At 38.5% G+C, this 22,600-nt stretch overlaps 1 protein-coding gene across 1 annotated transcript in view; it reads right to left on the reverse strand.

The window, feature by feature from the left end:
• myo15aa (myosin XVAa) overlaps positions 1-22,600 on the reverse strand; it is a 69,377-nt gene that overhangs the window by 3,938 nt on the left and 42,839 nt on the right. The window contains exons 25-61 of the mRNA XM_056261618.1: positions 22,481-22,562; positions 21,551-21,681; positions 21,331-21,426; positions 20,827-21,062; positions 20,578-20,756; positions 19,529-19,601; positions 19,061-19,252; positions 18,447-18,553; positions 18,217-18,305; positions 16,589-16,712; positions 15,642-15,836; positions 15,439-15,497; positions 15,248-15,358; positions 12,400-12,478; positions 11,882-12,023; positions 11,584-11,674; positions 11,292-11,445; positions 11,088-11,203; positions 10,924-10,983; positions 10,425-10,500; positions 10,207-10,322; positions 8,284-8,402; positions 7,996-8,137; positions 7,799-7,910; positions 7,178-7,252; positions 6,695-6,900; positions 6,463-6,605; positions 6,285-6,357; positions 2,112-2,184; positions 1,930-2,003; positions 1,729-1,811; positions 1,503-1,633; positions 1,323-1,417; positions 1,160-1,237; positions 970-1,066; positions 678-838; positions 389-522 (exon numbers count right to left, since the gene is read on the reverse strand). Of these exons, the coding sequence (XP_056117593.1) occupies positions 389-522; positions 678-838; positions 970-1,066; positions 1,160-1,237; positions 1,323-1,417; positions 1,503-1,633; positions 1,729-1,811; positions 1,930-2,003; positions 2,112-2,184; positions 6,285-6,357; positions 6,463-6,605; positions 6,695-6,900; positions 7,178-7,252; positions 7,799-7,910; positions 7,996-8,137; positions 8,284-8,402; positions 10,207-10,322; positions 10,425-10,500; positions 10,924-10,983; positions 11,088-11,203; positions 11,292-11,445; positions 11,584-11,674; positions 11,882-12,023; positions 12,400-12,478; positions 15,248-15,358; positions 15,439-15,497; positions 15,642-15,836; positions 16,589-16,712; positions 18,217-18,305; positions 18,447-18,553; positions 19,061-19,252; positions 19,529-19,601; positions 20,578-20,756; positions 20,827-21,062; positions 21,331-21,426; positions 21,551-21,681; positions 22,481-22,562 (4,304 nt within the window). The remainder of the gene's footprint in view (positions 1-388; positions 523-677; positions 839-969; positions 1,067-1,159; positions 1,238-1,322; positions 1,418-1,502; positions 1,634-1,728; positions 1,812-1,929; positions 2,004-2,111; positions 2,185-6,284; positions 6,358-6,462; positions 6,606-6,694; positions 6,901-7,177; positions 7,253-7,798; positions 7,911-7,995; positions 8,138-8,283; positions 8,403-10,206; positions 10,323-10,424; positions 10,501-10,923; positions 10,984-11,087; positions 11,204-11,291; positions 11,446-11,583; positions 11,675-11,881; positions 12,024-12,399; positions 12,479-15,247; positions 15,359-15,438; positions 15,498-15,641; positions 15,837-16,588; positions 16,713-18,216; positions 18,306-18,446; positions 18,554-19,060; positions 19,253-19,528; positions 19,602-20,577; positions 20,757-20,826; positions 21,063-21,330; positions 21,427-21,550; positions 21,682-22,480; positions 22,563-22,600) is intronic.

Consider the following 22,600-nt stretch of genomic DNA (forward strand, 5'->3'; position numbering starts at 1 on the left):
CAATTGAAAATATCTGTTTTCTATGTTGATATATTTTAAAATGTAATTTAATGCTGTGTGTCAAAGCTGAGTTTTCAGCATCATTACTCCAGTCATCAGTGTCACATGATCCTTCAGAAATCATTCATATATGCTGGTTTTCTGCTTAAGAAACATCTTTTTGATTATCAACGTATCTATGTTAAAAGTTTTGTGCAACCGTAACAAATTTGTTCAAAAAATGTTTATGAATGTAAAGGTCAAAAGAACAGAACTCTTTTGTACAATTATAAATGTCTATAATGTCACTTGTAAATGTGACATTTTTTAGCTTTTGACGAATACATAAGATTTCAGTTCTTCCTCTGGTTGATAAATTCAGTGCGTGACGCCAGATCAATGGCATTACATGGACGGCAGGTAGAGCGAGTCCTTGGCACGATGTTGCAGGGCTGCCAGTTTTGACACTTGCTGAAGCTGCTGCTCACTGGCCTTACCCTGTGGGACAACATTGAGCAGCCCTTTCAAGTAGTCAGGGGACACCTGCAAAATATGAATGAAGATCAGATTAGTAGCCTGAACAGCGATAACTTAGATCAAAACAAGAACAAATGCCTTAGATCTTTGTAACTTATGAAATAAGCAGCACAAAACATGAAAGGAATGTCTGGGAAATTGAATCAGTCTGACTGATGTACCTGATTGTAATGCATAGTGACTCCGAGCTCGTTGTCAAACTTTAGTGGCTGCGTCCATATCACTCTTCGAAACCACAGACTGTAGTTGCTATCAACGTGTTCAGCCTCTGTAGCAATATCCAAGATGTACTCCCTTTTGTTTAGAGGCCGGACATTCTGACCTGGAGAAAGGGTGACAACACATGAGAAAACAGCTTGTATTACTCGTATCATCTCTACCATCTCAGCTACTGAAAACAATCAGCGGCAAATTATTTGAACAATGTGTTATTTTTCCTTTTTGTCATCTCACCTCTGTTTGTGACAACAAATATAGCATATTCATCCAAGGCCTCAAGTTTATGCAGACCCATCTCATAGCACAGCTCTTCAATGGCATCCAGAGCCACCTTCAAAGTAACAAGAGTGAATTAGAATCCAACGTTTCCTACTAAATGAATATGATTGGCCAAGCTGCAATAAATATCACAGAGGCAACTTACTGAGCAGGTTTTGATCTTTAGGTGGCGTTCAATTCCACCAGGAAGCAGAAACAACTGGCGCTTGGAGCTCCTTCCAGCCTTGAAAACAATTGTGCATAATTAAGCACAGATTGGTGAAAATGTGACTGAAATTAGCATTGAAATTTGCTTATGTGCAACTAACCAGCATAGCTTTCAACTCCATCCCATTGGGATGCTCAACACGTCCACCGTATTGGAACGTCTTCCTTAGGTTCTGCTCACAAGCCTTGGCAATGCCTATCAACATATCGTGTTAATTTGTAATCGTCAGTTAATATGTAATCAGTGTGATTTGTGTAATTGTAACATGTAGGCAAATTACCTTGAAAGTGCACCCCAGGACTTGCACAGACATCCTGAAGGTGTTTAAGCAGGTAAGGTTTAAGCGCCTCTGAACACTTGTAGTATGCAGTGAGGATGTACAGCAGCCTCCAGCCCCTCTGACAACTCTCCCTGCAAAACACAGCAAAGATCATCTGTTACTCTGCTTGGCACATTACAATGAGTCCTACATGGTTCGCTCATTCAGAAAAAAAGCAAGCTTATACGTCTTGGAGCTGGTGTTTCCAGTGATCTGCTTGAGGACTTGGCAGTACGCTTCATCCTTCATTAATCCATATTCGCCACTCAACTGCAACAGAGATTGGGCTTATATCACAGTGGGATTGAAGACATTAAGCACATTCCTGTCTGGTATCTTAATATTTCATGATGACAAGGCATGTTGGGCTATTTAAAGAGTTGTATACCCTTAGGATGGTGCTGACAACGTCCTGCTCGGCCTGACCTTTCATTGGGTAGTCTCCCATAAACTTCATTATAGCTGAAGGATAATCATGATTGAAGTCGTATTAGATGGTAAACATAAAAAATAATAAAAATGGATGACAGAAGAAAAAATCTGTCACTTAATTTGTAACATTCTGCTTACCAAGAAAAATCTCTCCAGCTACTCTGTTCATATTTTCATCAGTGAACTCGATCAGGGACTCTTGAATTGGTGACTAAAAAAACAAAGCAAAAATCAATTAGAATATGCATAAAAAAAGCTTCATACAATATATCAACCATGTTTATTATTATTATTATTATTATATAAAGGTATATTAAAATCATATAAAATGTATTTAAAGTAAGCACTGATTATATTCACCCTAGATCCCCAATGTACAATTCATTAATGAATCATTCTTTGAAATGGTTCTATTCACTGAATGATCCAATTTTAGCGAATATTTAACCCTCATGTGGTGTTCGGGTCAATTTGACCCGGAGAAGAATTTCTTTTTCCCGAAAATACTAGTTAATGTTATCGCTTTGGACTGAAACTTAGTGACTTTGTTCCCAAACGGTTTAACTAAATCTCAGGGTTTTTTTGAAAAATTTCTTATTTTTTTGTGGGAGTTTTGTTACATTGTTACACTTGTGGTGTTCCCGGTCAAAAATGACCGGCCTATAAAAAATAGCTTATAAGTCACTCATTATACCATATTTTCACCCAATCTTGGATTCAATCTTTTTGTGAACTTGTTCTCTTTCAATTAGGACTGGTTTTATATTTCTGTTTGCATCTGATTAATCGGGGGCCTCATTTATCTGAAAGTAGGCATCTCATTTTGTGAGTAAAAAACAAATAATTTATGAGTAAATTTGGAAATATGAAAAAAAAAAATGAAAAAAATGGCTACTGTTGATCACACTAGTCTACTCTAATGTTTCACCAGGAATTTTGTTTTGAAACTTTTGTTTTGTAAAAAATATGGCACATAGTCACACTTGTGGTGTTCCCGGTCAAAAATGACCGGCCTATAAAAAATAGCTTATAAATCACTCATTATACCATATTTTCACCCAATCTTGGATTCAATCTTTTTGTCAACTTGTTCTCTTTCAATTAGGACTGGTTTTATATTTCTGTTTGCATCTGATTAATCGTGGGCCTCATTTATCTGAGAGTGAGCATCTAATTTTTTTAGTAAAAAACAAATAATTTATGAGTAAATTTGGAAATATGAAAAAAAATATGAAAAAAATGGCTACTGTTAATCACACTAGTCTACTCTAATGTTTCACCGGGAATTTTGTTTTGAAACTTTTGTTTTGTAAAAAATATGGCACATAGTCACACTTGAGATGTTCCCGGTCAAAAATGACCGGCCTATAAAAAATAGCTTATAAATCACTTATAATACCATATTTTCACCCAATCTTGGATTCAATCTTTTTGTCAACTTGTTCTCTTTCAATTAGGACTGGTTTTATATTTCTGTTTGCATCTGATTAATCGTGGGCCTCATTTATCTGAGAGTAGGCATGGTCAAAAATGGTCACAATGGCCGACCATTGAAAGTGAATGGGAGAGACTGAAAATAACAGAACAATTTAGTTTTCAGGAGCATGTTCATTATTTTCATGTACACATATGAGCATGTGTGCTTGCAAACATCGAGCCTTTGGACCTGTGCATGTATCGATACATTTATACACACGCTACCCAGACACACACGTTAAAACACACAAACTTTTTTGAGTATTACACACATTCTTTTCCACAGAGAGAAATTTGATTCTACCCTAACCTGCATCTAATATACATTTATCCATCTGACATTACCACACACACACACACACACACACACACACGCACACACACGCATACACACGCGCACACACACACACACACACACACAAACTGGCCGTGACTGCAGTGACCCGGCTTCAAAAGAATCTTTCTTTCATGGTCTTGTTTCATCACAGCTTCCAGACAAAATATTATGACATTTTGTTTTGGAACTGTGAGGTTCTCACACAGAACTAGACAATATTTACAAATATACATCATGTGATAGCACAGGCATATATAAAATGCCTCACAGCACCTTGCTTGTCATTCATTTGTGGCAGCACAATGGCAAAACAGCTCTGCACATGATGTTATTCATCAGATTTTTTACTCAGAAACTAGTGAGGAGGAGGAAATGCAGGATGCATCTTGCAGTGAAGATGTTTCTGAAGAGGAAGGCCTTCAGAAGAAAACCTGCCTTGCCTCATAGGTGGGGATGAAGGCCAGGACAAAGTTCCATCTTTTGACCAGAATGAAACGGTAACCTCAGCTGGGCCCTCATCACTGGAAGACTGCTCCTCATCAGTTGTTTCAAGCTCCGTAGCCGATTCAGTGGTGCCTTCCTCTTCAGAAACATCTTCACTGCAAGATGCATCCTGAATTTCCTCCTCCTCACTAGTTTCTGAGTCAAAAATCTGATCACGGCCTGTGTGTGTGTGTGTGTGTGGTAATGTCAGATGGATAAATGTATATTAGATGCAGGTTAGGGTAGGATCAAATTTCTCTCTGTGGAAAAGAATGTGTGTAATATTTAAAAAAGTTTGTGTGTTTTAACGTGTGTGTGTCTGGATAGCGTGTGTATAAATGTATCGATACATGCACAGGTCCAAGGGCTCGATGTTTGCAAGCACACATGCTCATATGTGTACATGAAAATAATGAACATGCTCCTGAAAACTAAATTGTTCTGTTATTTTCAGTCTCTCCCATTCACTTTCAATGGTCGGCCATTGTGACCATTTTTGACCATGCCTACTCTCAGATAAATGAGGCCCACGATTAATCAGATGCAAACAGAAATATAAAACCAGTCCTAATTGAAAGAGAACAAGTTGACAAAAAGATTGAATCCAAGATTGGGTGAAAATAAGGTATAATGAGTGACTTATAAGCTATTTTTTATAGGCCGGTCATTTTTGACCGGGAACACCACAAGTGTGACTATGAGCCATATTTTTTACAAAACAAAAGTTTCAAAACAAAATTCCTGGTGAAACATTAGAGTAGACTAGTGTGATCAACAGTAGCCATTTTTTTCATTTTTTTTTTTCATATTTCCAAATTTACTCATAAATTATTTGTTTTTTACTCAAAAAATGAGATGCCTACTCTCAGACAAATGAGGCCCCCGATTAATCAGATGCAAACAGAAATATAAAACCAGTCCTAATTGAAAGAGAACAAGTTGACAAAAAGATTGAATCCAAGATTGGGTGAAAATATGGTATAATGAGTGACTTATAAGCTATTTTTTATAGGCCGGTCATTTTTGACCGGGAACACCACAAGTGTGACTATGAGCCATATTTTTTACAAAACAAAAGTTTCAAAACAAAATTCCTGGTGAAACATTAGAGTAGACTAGTGTGATCAACAGTAGCCATTTTTTTCATTTTTTTTTTTTCATATTTCCAAATTTACTCATAAATTATTTGTTTTTTACTCAAAAAATGAGATGCCTACTCTCAGACAAATGAGGCCCCCGATTAATCAGATGCAAACAGAAATATAAAACCAGTCCTAATTGAAAGAGAACAAGTTGACAAAAAGATTGAATCCAAGATTGGGTGAAAATATGGTATAATGAGTGACTTATAAGCTATTTTTTATAGGCCGGTCATTTTTGACCGGGAACACCACAAGTGTGACTATGTGCCATATTTTTTACAAAACAAAAGTATCAAAACAAAATTCCTGGTGAAAATGTTAAGTTGACTAGTGTGATCAACAGTACCAATTTTCTTCAGATTTTATTTAATATTTCCAAAATTATTCAATTTTTTTTAAAAAATTACTCAAAAAATGAAATGCCTACTCTCAAATAAATGAGGCCTATGATTATTCAGATGCAAATCAAAATATAAAACCAGTCCTAATTGAAAGAGAACATGTTGACAAAAAGATTGAATCCAAGATTGGGTGAAAATATGGTATAATGAGTGATTTATAAGGTTTTTTTTATGGCCCGGTCATTTTTGACCGGGAACACCACAGGTGTTATAGGGTTTTGAACACCACATGAGGGTTAATTAAATTGTTCCTCACACAAAGCTATCATATGACTTCAGTAGACTTGAAATATAGTGCACAAGATGCATGTGCTACTTTTATGATACTTTTATGGTTTTTAAAGCTGAAAAGCCTCAATATCTGTTCATTAAATTACACGATGAATCATGACAGTATACTAATTTTAAATGAACTATATTCTTTTAAAAACCTCAATGTTTCAAAATTGATGGTATGGTGTGTATTCTGTACCTTGGAAAATTTCACCATTTCTGATGGTTCTCTGGATTCCTTTGTCTTCTTTGACTTTTTCTTATATGAATCACTGCAAAATCCAAGCATATGTCAGTATATCTATTATTTTTTCTTAATTCAGCTATGCAACTGTGAGAACTTGAGCTCGCAATGCCCCATGATGTAATCAACAGACCCGTTGTTTCTCTGGGCCCCTCTGAAATATTTCTTGGCAAACTCCACCATGTTGTATTGGCTGTCCTGAAAGATTCTCTCATCGATGTCCATATCAGCACTGTCTGTAAAGGCCTCTGCATACTCACTGACAGGAGACGCCACCTAGAGGTTTGATGCAGTGACACAACGGCTCTCAGAATGATCTATGTTACATATAAATCAGGATTTACATGCCCGTGAAGCACATATACCTCAATGGACCGGCCCAGTTCATGGGCCGCGGCAGCGGACCCCACAGCTACAGCCACAGCGGCCGAGGCGGCCACGCGCCCCTGCTTATTCTTGGGTTCCTCTTTCTTGTCCACAGGAATGCTAATGAAGTCAGGAGCAGCCACTGGCTGTACAAACTCCACAGGAAAAACCCCAGATCGCCCATGAATGGCCCCAAACTTCCAGCCTTTGCACAAAACAAGACATGGTGAGTGAAAATTTGCGTGTGATGGTAGTATGACATTTTAAGATTGGAGAAGTGCCTGTATAAAAAGCATCAGTGAAACCATCATGCAAAGAGAAGGAAGGCCATTTCTATACATGCAACTAGGGATGCATAAATTCAGATAAATCTGCAAACCAGAAATTCAACTGTAATGGCACTGCTAAGTGCAGAACAGTTACACAGCACATCAAGAAACCCCTAAAAAAAGCACTCCATGCAGGTTCCACGCATGACCCACCAAAATCAGGTGTGTCTCTTTTTAACTCCTCCAGGAGAATCACCTTCTTTTTCACTATGCAACCATAACACTGGCCTGTGAAACAGCCACAGAGCCAGCAGTCAAAGTTATGGCTTAGGTGAACAAGTTTTACCCTTTTACAATACTATTTAGCAATCTTTAAAAGTTTGGGGTCAGTACATTAAGGACACATTAAATTCTTCATAACGACAGTTGACAATCACTGGAAACAGGATGTATGCAGGCATGTAGGTCAATGAAAAGATTTTCAAAATTATTAAGAAAAAAGTAACAATTACCTAGTAAAATTAAAGTAATCTATTATTTATCTAGTATATGCATATTCCAGTTTATTTGTGTAAAATATGAAATGAAAATGAAAAGAGGTTTATTTCATTCTTTTAAAACATGTTCATCATGGAACAACTTCATCAAGTTGTTTTATGTATAAAAAAGCAGTTTATTTTTTAACATTTTTTCAACAAATAAACAGATTACATTATTGACTTTCAAGTGTTATATTTCAAAGCTGATATCCTAATTATTTAGGCTCTTTTTTCCCCCAAATATGAAGAGTAATGTAAGGTATTCATGACCACTTTTGGTTTAAAGCAGTCTCACCTGCATCCATGCCTTCCATTTTCTGCAAGCGTATGATGTCTCCCTTGTGGAAACTCAGCAGCGTTCTGTCATCTGTAATGTAATTACGCACAGCAACGACATAGTCTGAGTCCTAGAGCGAGAGACAGAGAGCGCAATTAACACGCCGCACTACAGCCAATCATCCCCGGAGTGAATCTATGTATGAGGGAACTGACCTTTTTCAGCTCTGTGATAAAGTAGTCAATCATAGTTTTAACCTGAGGAGCTTTGGCAGAGAACAGAATCAGTTTCTCATTGGTGAGGTTGAACTCCAGCATGTTTTTGGAAGGAATGGTGACGAACATGATGTCTGTATAGCTGTAAGAGGTTAATAAAGATCATAACAACAAGGAATATTTATGATGGTGATGGTGGTACTGTATCATTAATTAAACTCATAAAAAATACGAATTCATTAAAAACAATGACAAAACACAGACATTAAAAGCCTCAGCAACTGGTACCTGTAGGGTCGTAGAACTCTGAAGTAGTCTGGGGCTACTGCACTGCTCCTGACCATTTTTAAAAGCTTGATTCCTCTATGAGATACAGACAGCACCTGGACCCCTGTGCCAACACTGCCCTGTTCAGGACAAGAACAGGAAGATATTCTCTTTTAGGCTTATCTAGTTCAGTAATGTAACTCTAGATGGCGCATGCTAATAGGTCCTTTACATGCAATCTGCAAGCAATAACACACCATTACCACATGGCACAAGCTGATTCCATCTCATTGCAGTTTGTGCAACTGGTTCAGTGTTTACTGTTTGCTAGTCCTGCAGCATGCTATCAGTTCCTCTAAAACCCTCCACCTCCCCCAGCTCCACCTGCCTAGATCTAGATTTATGTAAGGCCCCGTCCACACTACTGCGTTTTCATTTAAAAACGGAGACCTTTTGCTACGTTTGCGCCTCCCGTCCACACTAAAACGGCAAAAACGGAGACCCAAAACGGAGAAGTTTAGAAACGCTGCCGATCCGTTTTTCGTTTTGAATCTCCGGAGGGCGTTTTAGTGTAGACGGGTCAAAACGGAGGACTTTAGAAACGATGACGTAGAAGAGGCTCACGCTCGTCTCTATGATTGGGTGTCATCAGTCATGGCGTATATCTTTGCTAGCAGCTGTTGTACAAGTAAATTCTGCATTTTACAACGCTATAACTGCCTACATGCGCCGGAGTCAAGCTATTATTCGAGCGATCTGTGACAATTCCCGTGTGCAGCGGCGGCGTTGACCGTACATGGAGCGTCGGTTTGGGGTTAACCTAGAGCATGGTGGGATAATTTTATCAATGAAGTTGTGTTTACACCGGCACGCGCATGCCCAGTGTTGGTGAATGGTCACGTGATCCGCGTTTTCAGTCGTTTTAATGTGGACGGAGATCAATTCTAATACGCAGCTAAAATGCTGGTGTGGACGGAGATCGTATTCGTTTTAATTATCCGTTTCTAAACCAAAATGCAGTAGTGTGGATGGGGCCTAAGTCTATTCATGCAGCAGCAGCAGCAGCACATCTTACATGCTCACAGCAGCGTCTCTGTGTATCTATTAGCAAGTCCATACTTGTTCTGCAGCAGAAGCAGCAATAATCATCTGCAGCAGCGTAGCAGATTTAGGGGCATATTTATTAAACAGGGCAAATTAGCGAGAGAGCACAATTCCAAAACAGTGCAGATGGGAGTGGAAAGTTCTGCGCGTGACCTACTGACGACGCACAAATTAAAGAGCACAGATCATTTCCATAATGACCAACGCAATCTACCAGGTAGCGTCTAGTTTAAGAGGTGCTTTGTTTGGGCGATAAATAATGGTGCAAACCTTAGTAAATCACCTTGCGTGATTCATTTAAATACTCTTCTCCCAGAAATGTAGCGCCTGAAAGGGAAACTCCTACAAATGTATATGCAATAAGGCAATAACTGTGCAAAAAGGTCAGACGCAAAAATAACTGTGTCCACGCCTTTTCAGTGCTAATTTTTCACTGCGTGTCTTTAGTAAATCCTGACAGTAGTTTTTTAACGACAAAAGAGGGTTTGCGCTGGTGCAAGCTGTTAGTAAATCTGGCCCTTAATCCGCCAAAACCAAATACATGAGCATTGCCATATAATTAAAATGCCAAAACTACTCTGAGAGTTGTCATGATTAAAATAGCATTATGAAGCAACACATGCCCGCTGAAAACATTAGAATACATTATGATGTGTTTTGGATGCTGACGTGCCAGATATGGCAGTAATTTCACAATTTACATTTTGTGAACAGTGTGCTATGCAGAGCCACCAGAAAAAAACAGCCCTGACCAACATAAACCAGCCTGGACCAGCACTGAACTTCAGGCTGGTCCACGCAGGTCTTTTCAGCAGGGATAATCTGAGAGAGATTCCTTACAGATGCTGGGAAGAGGCGTGAGAAGTAGATCTCCCAGGTGTCTCTTGCGGCAACCACAATCTTCTTCTTCGCATTTTCATCCTGGATTGTGGCATTGATGTCAACGTTTTGCTCCACTGTCACAAAATAGAAGCCAAAATTTTCCTACCCACAAGCAAAGTTCACTTATCACAAGAGGAAAATGTGTATGTAAGACTTAAGTGAAACATGAATCATACCAAAAAGGGATTTCATCTTCTGCCTTTCTTCTGTTGTAATGCGAATGCAAGCCTCTGAGAATGTGTCATGGACAATCTGAAAGTTTCATTATAATTACGGTTAATAAAAGTAAAAACAATCACAAATGTAATCACATTCAAAAGTTTGGGGTCAGTAAGATTTGCTACAAGAGATTTCTATTTCAAATAAATGCTGTCCTTTTGAACTTTCTATTCATTAAAGAATCCTGAAAAAAAATGTGTTACAGTTTCCACAAAAATATTAAGAAACTGTTTAAACATTGATAATAATAAGAAATGTTTCCTGAGCACCAAATCAGCATATTAGATTGATTTCTGAAGGATCATGTGACACTGAATTACATATTAAATTGGAAAACAGTTATTTTAAATTAGAATACTGTAATTTTTCACAATCTTACTGTTTGTACTGTATTTTTTTTATCAAATAAATCTGACTTTGTGAGCATAAGAACAAAAAAAAAAAAAAATTCCAAACCTGCTTAAACAAGAGGTCTAGTATCAGCGGGTGGTTGAAGCTGTCTTTCGGATAAAAAACCTAAAACCACATGAAAGTATTTTTTAATGTTTCATAATTATTTCCATATTTTAGCGCAACAGCACTGTGTCCCATTGACCCAATACAAAACAAATGACACTAGCCTCTTTCCTCAGGTAGATTTTCCAGGGTACATTGGTGTAGGTGTAGTGCTCTTCACTGCTCCTCTTGTGCAGCTGAGTCTGAATATTCTCCTCTTCTACTGGAAGTTCTCTAGATACTGTAATGTGACACACCACAGCGACGTTATAGCCATGCTAATATGGTTTCTATATCTAAATGAAATGACATAGATGATCTGAGTTTACCAGGAGCAGGAGCTGGGAATCTCTGACTAACAGCTGGCACAGGAGGTGATCGCTTCGTCTTTATGCTTTTTGCTGGTTTTAGTGCCCCATGGTGGTCATAATCAAACTCCTTTGCAGATGACGAAGGAGAAACTGGAGTGTAGGTTTTCTTTTGCTGATAGTTTGGGGCATGAACACATCAGCTTTAACCGCAATGATAATGTTAAAGCCCACTGATAATACTTTATATCACGTTAACTCACATGACTTTAACACTGTCAGTTTATCTGTAATTGAACTATGACTGATCTACCTGTGAAGGTGGAGCACTCATCTGGTCCTTAAGAATCAATATAGCTTCGTCATGGGGGTCTGGTTTCCTCAAAAACACTTTAGCTTCCCTCCTGTATTGAAGACCAGTGAAGTTAGAGCTTTAGCCTTTGTTCTGTTCTACTTTAATGATCTCTTTTGATTAATATTTTATTAATGTTTTGTTATAAGGTCTAGGAGAACATTGGTTTGCTGTGTCTCAGTTTTCAGTTCAGGTCATTCATTATTAATGAATGTGGAACTGCCGCTCAGATCTAAATATGTTCAGGTCTCATTCTCACCTGGGAAACTCAGCTGGTTTTACAGGGTTAGTCTGGTACTGCCTGATAATATCTTTGATGTTGTGACTTGGCTCTAAGTGTTCTGTGTTTGAGATAGTGCCTCTCACCAAGTCCCCCGCTGGTGGATCCCTCCTAGTTGGGCCTTTTGGAAACATAGCAAAACACTGATGAAATGGTAACACTTTACAATAAGTTTCCATTTGTTAACATTAGTTAACATGAACTAACAATGAAAAACATTTGTAAAGAATTTGTTAATCTTAGTTATAGATTATTAAAATAAAAAAATAAAAAAATATGTCTCTGTTAATATTATTTAATGCACCAGAGCTAACAAAGAACAGTTAACTAACGTTAACCAAAAAAAAAAAAAACTGTCACAAATGTATTGCTCATTGTTGGCTAATGTTAGTTAATGCATTAACTAATAGAACCTTATTGTAAAGTGTTACCTATGAAATAATAATTTTAATAAGTGAAATTAAGCATGAGGCATACAGATTGAAATAATGACGTACTATACTGTCTCTGTGAAGGTTTCTGTGGTGGGGAAGCAGGGGTTGGTTTGTAGGAAACAGGTCCAGTTTCTTGTTTAGTCTTCAAATAAGATACATGACCAACAACAGCTTTTTTTTATGTATCAACTGTTCAATAGTATGTTTTGAGGAAAAAAAATCAACCACCATTCAAAAGTTTGGGGTCAGTAAGTTTTTTTAAAGGGGTCATATAATGCCATTTTTGTACAAGCTAATATGATTCTTTAGGGTCTAAATTAAAAGTTTGTAATATACTTTAATTAAAAATTCTCATTAGTATTGTAAGAAAACACTAATTTTACCTGGTCAAAAACAGCTCTGTTTTCAGCACGCCGTTTCAGTGCATATGACTTTAAATGATCATGAGCTTTGCTGACTCCGCCCCTCTGTTCTATGCGTACACCAGAGCTCTGGCGTACACCATTTGTAACTCAATAACCATAACGCGTTGTTCAGTATAAACGTGGGATTATGAATTATATTGAGAACGTCATACATAGAAAACATGCCGTAATGTACCCTAAGTGTAAACCTTAGACGCATTCATTGTGAAGCGTGCAGCTAGCGATTTGCAAAGATTAATATATTAATATAAAGTTTAATAAAACGTTACACTCACTTCCGTTCTTCTGGAGATTCAGCAGGAACACGAATATCTGGTAGCAGCTACCGATCCATTTTTCATGAGCAGCAGCTTAGCAAATCCAGCTTTATACTGATCCTCGTCTATAAAGCAGTCTGGTCAGAAATGATTCGCGCAAACATGAACGCATTGACGTTGCTCGTGGGGAATATTCCCTTCGAAAACAAACACAGCCACTGTGTCTTCAGCGGTTCGGATTTAGGAACATTAAAATGACTGCTGTGTTCGTTATTACACCCAAGAACAGATCACCACAATCGCTTAGACGCCATTCTGCTCATAGACAGTGCTCCAGCATATCAACAATTAGCCGCGTTTCCACTGCCGGGCCAGGGCCAGGCCGTGCTAGTGCGTGCCAGGGCCAGTCGCGTTTCCACTGTCACTTCCGGGGCTTGATCGGGGCTTACTCGGGGCCAACGGCCAGGATTTCTGGCCCGTCGAATACCTTGGGCCAAAGCGGGCCAGCTCGGGCTAGAGGAGTGGTTACGAACAGAGGCGGGGATTACCTGAGTCGAGAGACAGCGCCGATGGATTCTGTCAGCATTAAAGACTTTTAAAATAATTTAACTCACTTTCATGTTTTAATGCCTTCTGTTTGTGATCCGATGTGGATTCTGATCACCGTATAAGGTAGAAATATTTATACGCGATGCAAAAGACTATGCGCGCTAACCATTACCATAGTAAACATAGTAAACGTTTGAAGATACGCATAGTAAAAAAACATGGTGAACGCTTGAAGAAGTCAGACCATTCATAAAGGCTATCACAATCATGTTTTTATTTTATCTGTCAGTAGCCTACATATACTAGTCTCTTTATACCGGACTATCTACTTTTTTTTCGGGAGCTTCCTGTTTCTCTGACTGAAAATATATCTGTAGCTACTGGGAGTCGAGACTGTGCTAACGCTCCTCAGGTCATATTTTTGGTGGCATATAACATTATTTGTAGAAATTATCATTCTTTCTAAATGTGATATATGTCCTGTAACTACCAAATAAACAGAAACAGCCTCGACTGAATAATGTAAGTGTGTCCTCTTTCTTTTTTGAAATAGACCTAACGGTCGTTTATTTCTGTGTGACTAATGTGCAATTTTGACATAAATTAATTCATTATGATCAATGTATCACTTTTTATTGTAAACCTGTGGTAAAACATCGATGCTTGGGTTTTAAATATTCAAGTAAACAACAAAAATGCCAGCAAACGGGCGCTTTTATCATGTTTGTTTTGCGATGCACGCTGTTTCCAGTGATTTCTTTCTGATTAGTTTTCTGATAAAACTTCCATTTGTTGGTGAAATGATGGGTTAGTGTGACGTTGTTCCAGAGAGGCGTGTTGCGGGCGTGTTTTAGTGACGCGCTGTGGAGCTTCTGGCCCGACAGTGGAAACGCAGGCCAGGTGCTACTGGCCCGAGGCTATTAGCCCGGCACGGCCCGTTTAAAGCCCTGGCCTAGCACTGGCCCGACAGTGGAAACGCGGCTAATGACCGCGCAGACTATGATTGACAGCTCTCTCATGGAGCTGATCTCACCCGCGAGGGCGGGTCTGTGTTGAGACGCTCCTGTCAATCAACAATCGTGGGAGGGGCTTCCGAGCGTGTGACGTCACACGGTCGAACGGCTCGATTTGAGGCAGGGGAAAACATATAAGGAGATTAAAACAAAACCACTGGATGGATTTTTATCATTATATGATGGTTGTGTACAGACACTGCCAACACACATTTCAGTACAATCAACTTGTAAAAGTGCATGCACCATTATATGACCCCTTTAAAGAAATGAATACTCAGCATAGGTGCATTAAACTGATCGAAAGTGACAGAAAAGACATTTATAATGTTACAAAAGATTTTAATTTCAAATACATGCTGTTCTTTTGAACTTTATACAACTGTCGACATTTTAATTATTATTTGATTATTATAATAATAAAAATGTATCTTGAGCAGCAAATCATCATATTAGAATGCATCCATCATATACATTTTTGATATAAAAAATACACCCTTGTTGAGCATTTGAGACCTCTTTCTAAAACATATCTTACTGACCCCAATACTGTATGTGGAAATGTAAAGTTCTAATATGACGTCTATCTATGGCATTATAATAAAGCTTTGTCTTGATTTTTAATGATTTATCATCCATATAGTAATCAGTGCTCAGAGATACTCACAGGACTGTACTGGCTGGAGCGGGGAGCTGGCACATGCTCGCTGTGTGTGTGGTGCGCTGAATTATACATCTGCTGCTGAAGGGCCATGGCCTGCATTGTCATCTGCTGAGCCTGTCGTACATTACATTAGCTCGCTATTCAAACACATTTAGTATTTTGCTACAAGTCTAAGTCATGCTTTGTTTGCTCACCAATATAATCGCTTGCTGGTTGATGATGGCTTGCTGCTGCTGTGCTATGACAGCTGGATCTACACATTTAGAGATTTAAATAAGCACAAAATAAAGCGAATGTAATGACTGTGATTAGAACGCACAGAAATAAACAGTGCAGTGTTTAAACAATTATCCCAGAGAATCAAAAAGCGCCAAGCGGACTTATGCAGCATTCATACCTGACATATCAGGCATTGGTGGCACATTAGGCATAGCTGGCAAAGGTGGCATAGCAGGCAAGGCTGGCATAGAAGGCATAGCTGGCATTATGGGTACTGAAGGTACGGCGGTAGGGGCATGAGGCACAGAGGGCATAGCTGGCATAGGTATAGGTGGCATCATTGTTCCTCCCATAACAGGTAGAACTGGCACCGCTGAGAACAGTAAATATGGCTAAGGATCAGTAAGCAATGACCCCTGTCACATATCTTAATCAAATTATTTAATGCAAGTTGGCTAGGATTTTGAGGTCAGATGAAACCCAATTAGCTGTGCCAACCAACTAATTAAATAAACATGAACAATACTGCTTATAGTGAAATAAACACCTTGCAGCTTTTTCATATAAGAAATATTCTGTATTTTACTCATTTTAAAAATGTGACTTTTAAAGTGTTAAACAGTCTGATTAAATTGATTAATATATATATTATATTTTTTAGCTTGAGGTGTAAGTTAACACACCTCAATACATCACATATATATGTGTGTTACTGTTTAATTTGTTTAAAAAAAAAATAAGAATAAAGAATTAAATAAAGTTTCTGGCTTTTTGTTGATGTGATTAGAAAAACATAGCAAAAGTTGTCATCAGCTAGTTATTGTTAAGTATTTTTTTTACACATAAGTATATGAGGAACACGAATGGCACCCATTTTGTAATACCAATCACCAAAAGCCACAGTCAAAAACAAAACAAAAATCCCCAAAGCATTAAAGCAATCTACATGGTAAATTGGTTATTTATCATGCAAAGCATTGGTAAATGTGCAGTTTACAAAAATTAGCAATTCTGAATGTTTATCAGGCAATTAACTGCTTTTAGGTACAAATTGACCCTAGGGTACCCATGCATAATTGATGTGTGGTAAGAAGAGGACAGAAAGAGGACAGATGCAGAACTCACCACCAGGCTGCAGTCCGGGGGGATAAGGCCTGCTGGAGAGGGGCTTCACTATGTCACCATCCTCCCCTCCAATCCCACCAGCTCCCTTCATACGGCTGGACATGCTGGATGACTTCTCAAAATCCTGGAGAAGAGATAAGGCAAAGCAAAACAGGCTCTCAACTCAGGGCTGGACCCTTCCCAGCTCAGTCATACGAGAAATCAATCTCCCCATGGGAGTACCTTATACTCTCTAAGAGGGGCATATCCCATTTACTATCGCAACTGAGACAGAGCCATGCCAGCCTAGACCACAGGAGTCTGTTTTTCCCTTACCAGTCTAGGATCTTTAAGTGAGCATAAAAATATATATATTTCTTTTTAAACTAACTATTCCTTTGTGACTGAATAGGTTCCAGAGCTTATTTTTACAATTGTCCTCAAATATTTCTGTTTGCCAAAAATATATAAATCATTCCACTGCCATACCTCTACAAGTGTTTAAAAACACCAGATATTATCTCAAAATGATAAAACTAAGGGAAAAAATAAAGTATGCTCAATGCTGTGAGAAATACGGTAAACTGGTAACTTAATCACCTTCATTGCAGGGGACCTGGCAAACATAGAGCACATTGATACACTCAATCACTTACACTATGAGGATCAAGTGGCCAGTTGTGTTCTTCATGCATTCATGTTTAAGCTTCTTTCCATAAATACACTGATGAGCTAAAACATTATGATAAGTCACAAGTGAAGCAAACATCATTGATCATCTCCTAAAAAGACCACATATTAAGATCTGGGTAGATTAGATGGAAAGCAAACAATCAGTTCTCGTAATCAAAGTGTTGAATGCAGGAGAAATTGGCAGGGATAAAGATCTGAGCGATTTTGACAAGGGACAAATTGTTATGGCCAGACGAATGGGTCAGATCATCTCTGAAACGCTTGTGGGTTGCTCCCAGTCAGCAGTGGTGAGGATTTACCAACAGTGGTCCAAGGAGGGAAAAATCTGTGACAGGGGGTTGGGCGTCCAAGGGTCATTGATGCACGAGGGCAACGAAGGCTATCCCATCTGGTCCAAGCCAGAAGAAGGTCTTTGTTCTGCTGGGAAACCATGGGTACGGCCATTCATGTGAATGTAAATTTGACACATTGTTGCAGACCAGGTAGATGACAATGGTGTTCCCTGGTAGAAGTGGCCTCTTTCAGCAGGATAATGCACCTGCCACACTGCACATATTGTTCAGGAATTGTTTGAGGAACATGATGAAGAGTTCAAGGTGTTGCCCTGGCCTCCAAATTCCCCAGATCTCAATCCAACTCAATCCAGCACCTGTGGGATTTGCTGGACCAACAAATTTAATCCACGGTGGCTCCCCTCACAACCTACAGGACTCGAAGGATAGCGTCTTGGTGCCAGATACTACAGCACACCTTCAGGGGTCTTGTAGAGTCCATGCCTTGGCGGGTCAGTGGTGTTTTGGCAGCACACGGAGGACCAACAGCATAGTAGGCAGGTGGTCATAATGTGGCTCATCGGTGTAGTTAAACATCCAAATCATGTTGTTTCTATTACATTTACACTTGTTAAAAACTCATGAACTCTTGCTGAATTGGGGGAGTGAACAAGAGAAACTTACCCCATTACCATCAGACAGCACTGGGTCAAACAGGCTGTCGAGATATCTGTCCATGCCTTTCTGAGTTGGTGCTTCACTGAAGTCTGATTCTATTTTTTCACAGTTATTGAGAAAAAAACCCAGAAATCATGCCATTAGCATTGTACAGAATATATAAAAGTAGCTTAAAAGCTATAGCCAAAAAGAAGAAGAAGAAGAAGAAGAAGAAGAAGAAGAAAGAAACAGCTGACCGTGGCTGTAATACCCATCTGAATCTGGGAGACTGGTGCTCAGCATTGTCTGGGGGAGCAGAAGTGAGTTGTCGTCATCAGAATCAAATCCACTTCCAAACAGAGCCCTGTGAAAATTCATGTTGAGGGCAAAGTATTAGATGAAGACACTGCAAAAATATTTCCCCTGAAGTTAACTATACAATGTATTTTTTTGTTTATTTAAAACAAATAAATCATAAAGAAATATGCCATATGCATCACCTTACTAGGTGTCATTTTAAAGTTCAAATCAAAATCAGTCAGCAAAGAATTAACCAAATTTATTTTTTTATATTAATATTTACTATTTGTGCCTTAAAGGTGAAGTTTGTAATGTATGTGTCACCAGCGGCAATAAACAAAATTTAAAAATGACTGTGTTTAGCTATTTTCAAACACTCCCCGTCTCCCGGCCACTGTCAGTCATTAGTTTGGTGCCACAGAAATTAAACACTCACATTTAAATGACATGCAACGCAGATCTATTCAATTACAATTCATATTTATGATCATGTATCACATTAGTGGGCATAACCCATTTCCAATGTAAATAAAAGTCAAATAAAATGCAAGACTATCATGTAGATACTGACAGGCTGGCATTGGGCCTGGTTCTGATGGGACTCTCGGCGGAGATGATGAAGTAGGATTTTTGCTTTGGAAAATTTCTCATCAGTTCCATGTCTGCGATCAAGTCCATTACGTAATCGTGCCCTGCGAGCTCCGCCCACTGTCCGTGCTCCTTCATGACAACAGAGCACCCCTTCCAGGCCTCGTTCACACCCCTGTGGAGCCAATTAATGGGGCTATTCATTTCAGGCAAATTACAGATGAATAATGAAGGCCTCATTATAGACTGTACATATTCCAACATGCCCAAAAGAAAGAGCCATGAACTAATGACTTGGAATACAACATATTAAAAAGGTTCTTATGAAGATGAATGGATGGATGAATGCAAAATCAAAGATTGTGTGTTGGCTGACTCGAGGAAAGACTAGAGTGAAAATGGTTGGAACAAGCGATAGAACATAATATGGAGTTTGTGTACGGTCACATACCTGTGCTGTAGAATATCTCCAGCCAACTCCTCCCCACTCGTCCAGGAGTGCACAGGGCACAGGGAAGATGTCCCTGTCAATACAACATGACGTTTAACAGCTGTGGTTTGACAGGAGTGAAGACTACATGCAAATGACTTTTTCTATAGCACCACAGATCAGGTATCACCTGATATAGATGTGCATTACACAATTGTCTCCAGAGGGTTTTGAGGAACAAAAGAAACTGCCAGGCAGATTTAGGGAGATTATAGTAATGGAAGAGCCTTTCAGAGCTTTCTTTTAGTGTTTTGTGAGCTATCCTTTGTGTTTGTATCCTTATGTAAGTCTGCATATCTCTTTCATTCCAAACAAGGGCAAATATTCTCCTTTCGTATTGACATAAGCTGTTTCCATCACCGTTTTTGTGCACATTTTGAAGTATCACATCAGACACGAGTGATGGAAATGGCAAATTTCAAGGAAAAATATCTCTTAATTCGCAAAAAAAAGTTTTTACGCTCGCTTGAGGTGTTTTTTGACTTGTGCGGAAAAGAGTTAATGCGAATAATGGGAGATGGAAACACATTTGCCGAATAAATTCTTACGTGGCGAACATTAAACCCACGCCACTAATCGGCTGTTTCCGCTGATGGTGTATTATTTACTGTTGGTTACTAGGTTAGCAATACCACCGTCATTCGCTCGAACTACTTGATGGAAACGCACCTAATTCGCATTTGTTTTTTTGCGAACTTTGAAAAGATTCGCTTCACGTTTGGACGGAAACCCAGCCAATGCCTTTTTAAATGTGCCTTCAAACATCTATGCTGATTTTTCACAAGTGTTTTATGATATGTAGAGTATAGGAGTTTACAATTGCATTCAAGTGCTGAATTACTCAAGGATTTAATTAAGGGTTTATTTTAATTAAACTTCAAGCTTACTGTGATTGAAATTTAGCGTAATGGACCCAGGTAAATCACTTTTTTAATGCAACCCAACCTACATGGCAAACACTGACTGAAGGTTGCCGAAACTCAAACAGTGAAGGTGAAACTGATACACACCATCAAAACAGTGTACTTGCAAAACCATGTTTGCTTTCTTCCTATTGGCTGTCCATTCCAGCAGGGACAGTGGGTAAGTCCTCGCTGTCTCCGGTCCATACAGAGACTTCTGCATGGCTTGAATGAGCTTCTGTTGGCCGACAGCTTTGAATCCATTATAGGCATGATCTGAGACAAACCTAAAGCCAAAAAGTAATGAATGCTTACAAGTTGCTAATGAACCAACATGAATACTGGTATGTTGCTTACTTCAGAAGGTATTTCTCAATTTTGGCTGATGGTGCAAACGCACTCAGGCAGGCCAGTAGCAGCAGCCAGCCCCTCTCTGAGTTTTCTGGATTGGTGTTTCTCCAAACCTGATTGGCAATTTGACATAAGACTTCATCCCGCAGACCAGGGTTGGTAAGCCCCTTCTGGATGATGTAGTTTCCAAATAAATTCTCCTGAGCACCATTGAGATGTGGGTCACCCATAAACCTTAAGATCTACAAAGTGAAAGAAGTAATGCTAATAGAGAGCTAACAGAGTTGAAATCACACTGACTTATGGCTACAACAGAGACATTTCTTCACTTAATCTCATTCTCATTGTAGGTCTGTGTTGAAAGGTTTACATGTTAAAAATCTATTTCTCTATGGAGAAAATTAATAGGATTTATACTTCAAGAAACAACATTTGTTCTTTAGTCTATTGTACCGGTGTGTAAAATAAATGACAATGGCAAAATCTTCAACAGTACATAATGTAGTGTACCATGACAAAGGCGTCTAGAGCCTCATGTGTAAGATCATCGTCAATGTGTGTTAGTGGTGTCTTCAAAGGTGCAGTTAACATTCCAAACTTAGGCTCCTATTATTAATAATACAAAAAAAACATACAAATTAATATACAGTATATCAGTCATTCCTGAATGAATATCTGAGTATGAGAGCTTATTTGTGATTTTGGAATACATTACTCATGTATGTCTTACTTTGAAGTGAATCTGGACAAATTTAGAGATAGTGTAATTGTTGATGTCAAGAGGAAGCGTGATCTGTGACTCCACCTGAACGGTGGGAGCCTGGACTAAAGCCAAGCAATCAGAATGGAGCTCTCTACCACCTTAAAAACACAGAGGTGAGATATGACATGCAGTGTACAATGGAAATACATTATATTTACTTTTTATATGCTACTTTTGAAAAGTCTGGGGTCGGTAAGATTTTGTTATCTTTTATGCTCACCGAGACTGCATTTATTTGGTAAAAAACAGCCAAATTATAAAATATGTTTTCTATTTTAATACATTTTAAAAAGTAATTTATTCCTGTGATGTCAAAGCTGAATTTTCAGCATCATTACTCCAGTCTTCAGTGTCACATGATCCTTCAGAAATCAGTCTAATATTATCATTTGATGCTCAAGAAACATTTCTTATTATCAATGTTGAAAACTGTTGTGCTGCTTAATATTTTTGCAGAAACAGTGATGCATTTATTTTCAAGATTCTTTGATGAATAGAAAGTTTAAAATAACAGTATTTATTTGAGGGAAAAAATCTGGGTTACACTTTTTTAAAGGTGACAGTTACATCGTACTTAATTAAGTACTTAGTGATATTAATTACCTACATGTACTTACTATAGTAGGTTTAGGGTTAGTTACTTGTAATTATGCATAACTTACTGTTATTACTATAGTAAGTACATGTAGTAACGTGTAACTACGTCACCTTAAAATAAAGTGTTACCAAAATCTTTTGTAACACTATAAATGTCTTTACTGTCAATTTTGATCAATTGAATGCACTCTTGCTGAATAAAAGTAATTTTCTTTTTTCAAAACACAATCTTACTGACCCCAAACTTTTGAACAATATAAAAAAATATATATATAACGTGAGGAAATTGCCCTGCAGTACCAGAGGCTGCCTGCAGCAATGCTCCGAGTTCAGCTGGAATGACCAGATGAGTGACGTTGACCACTTCCCGTTTTGACAGCTCCTGCAAATAAAGAAGATATGGAAACACTTTAAAATAAG

Source organism: Rhinichthys klamathensis, unplaced genomic scaffold (assembly GCF_029890125.1).
Source record: "Rhinichthys klamathensis goyatoka isolate OS25496 unplaced genomic scaffold, OSU_Roscu_1.1 h1tg000184l_1, whole genome shotgun sequence".
Taxonomy (NCBI): domain Eukaryota; kingdom Metazoa; phylum Chordata; class Actinopteri; order Cypriniformes; family Leuciscidae; genus Rhinichthys; species Rhinichthys klamathensis.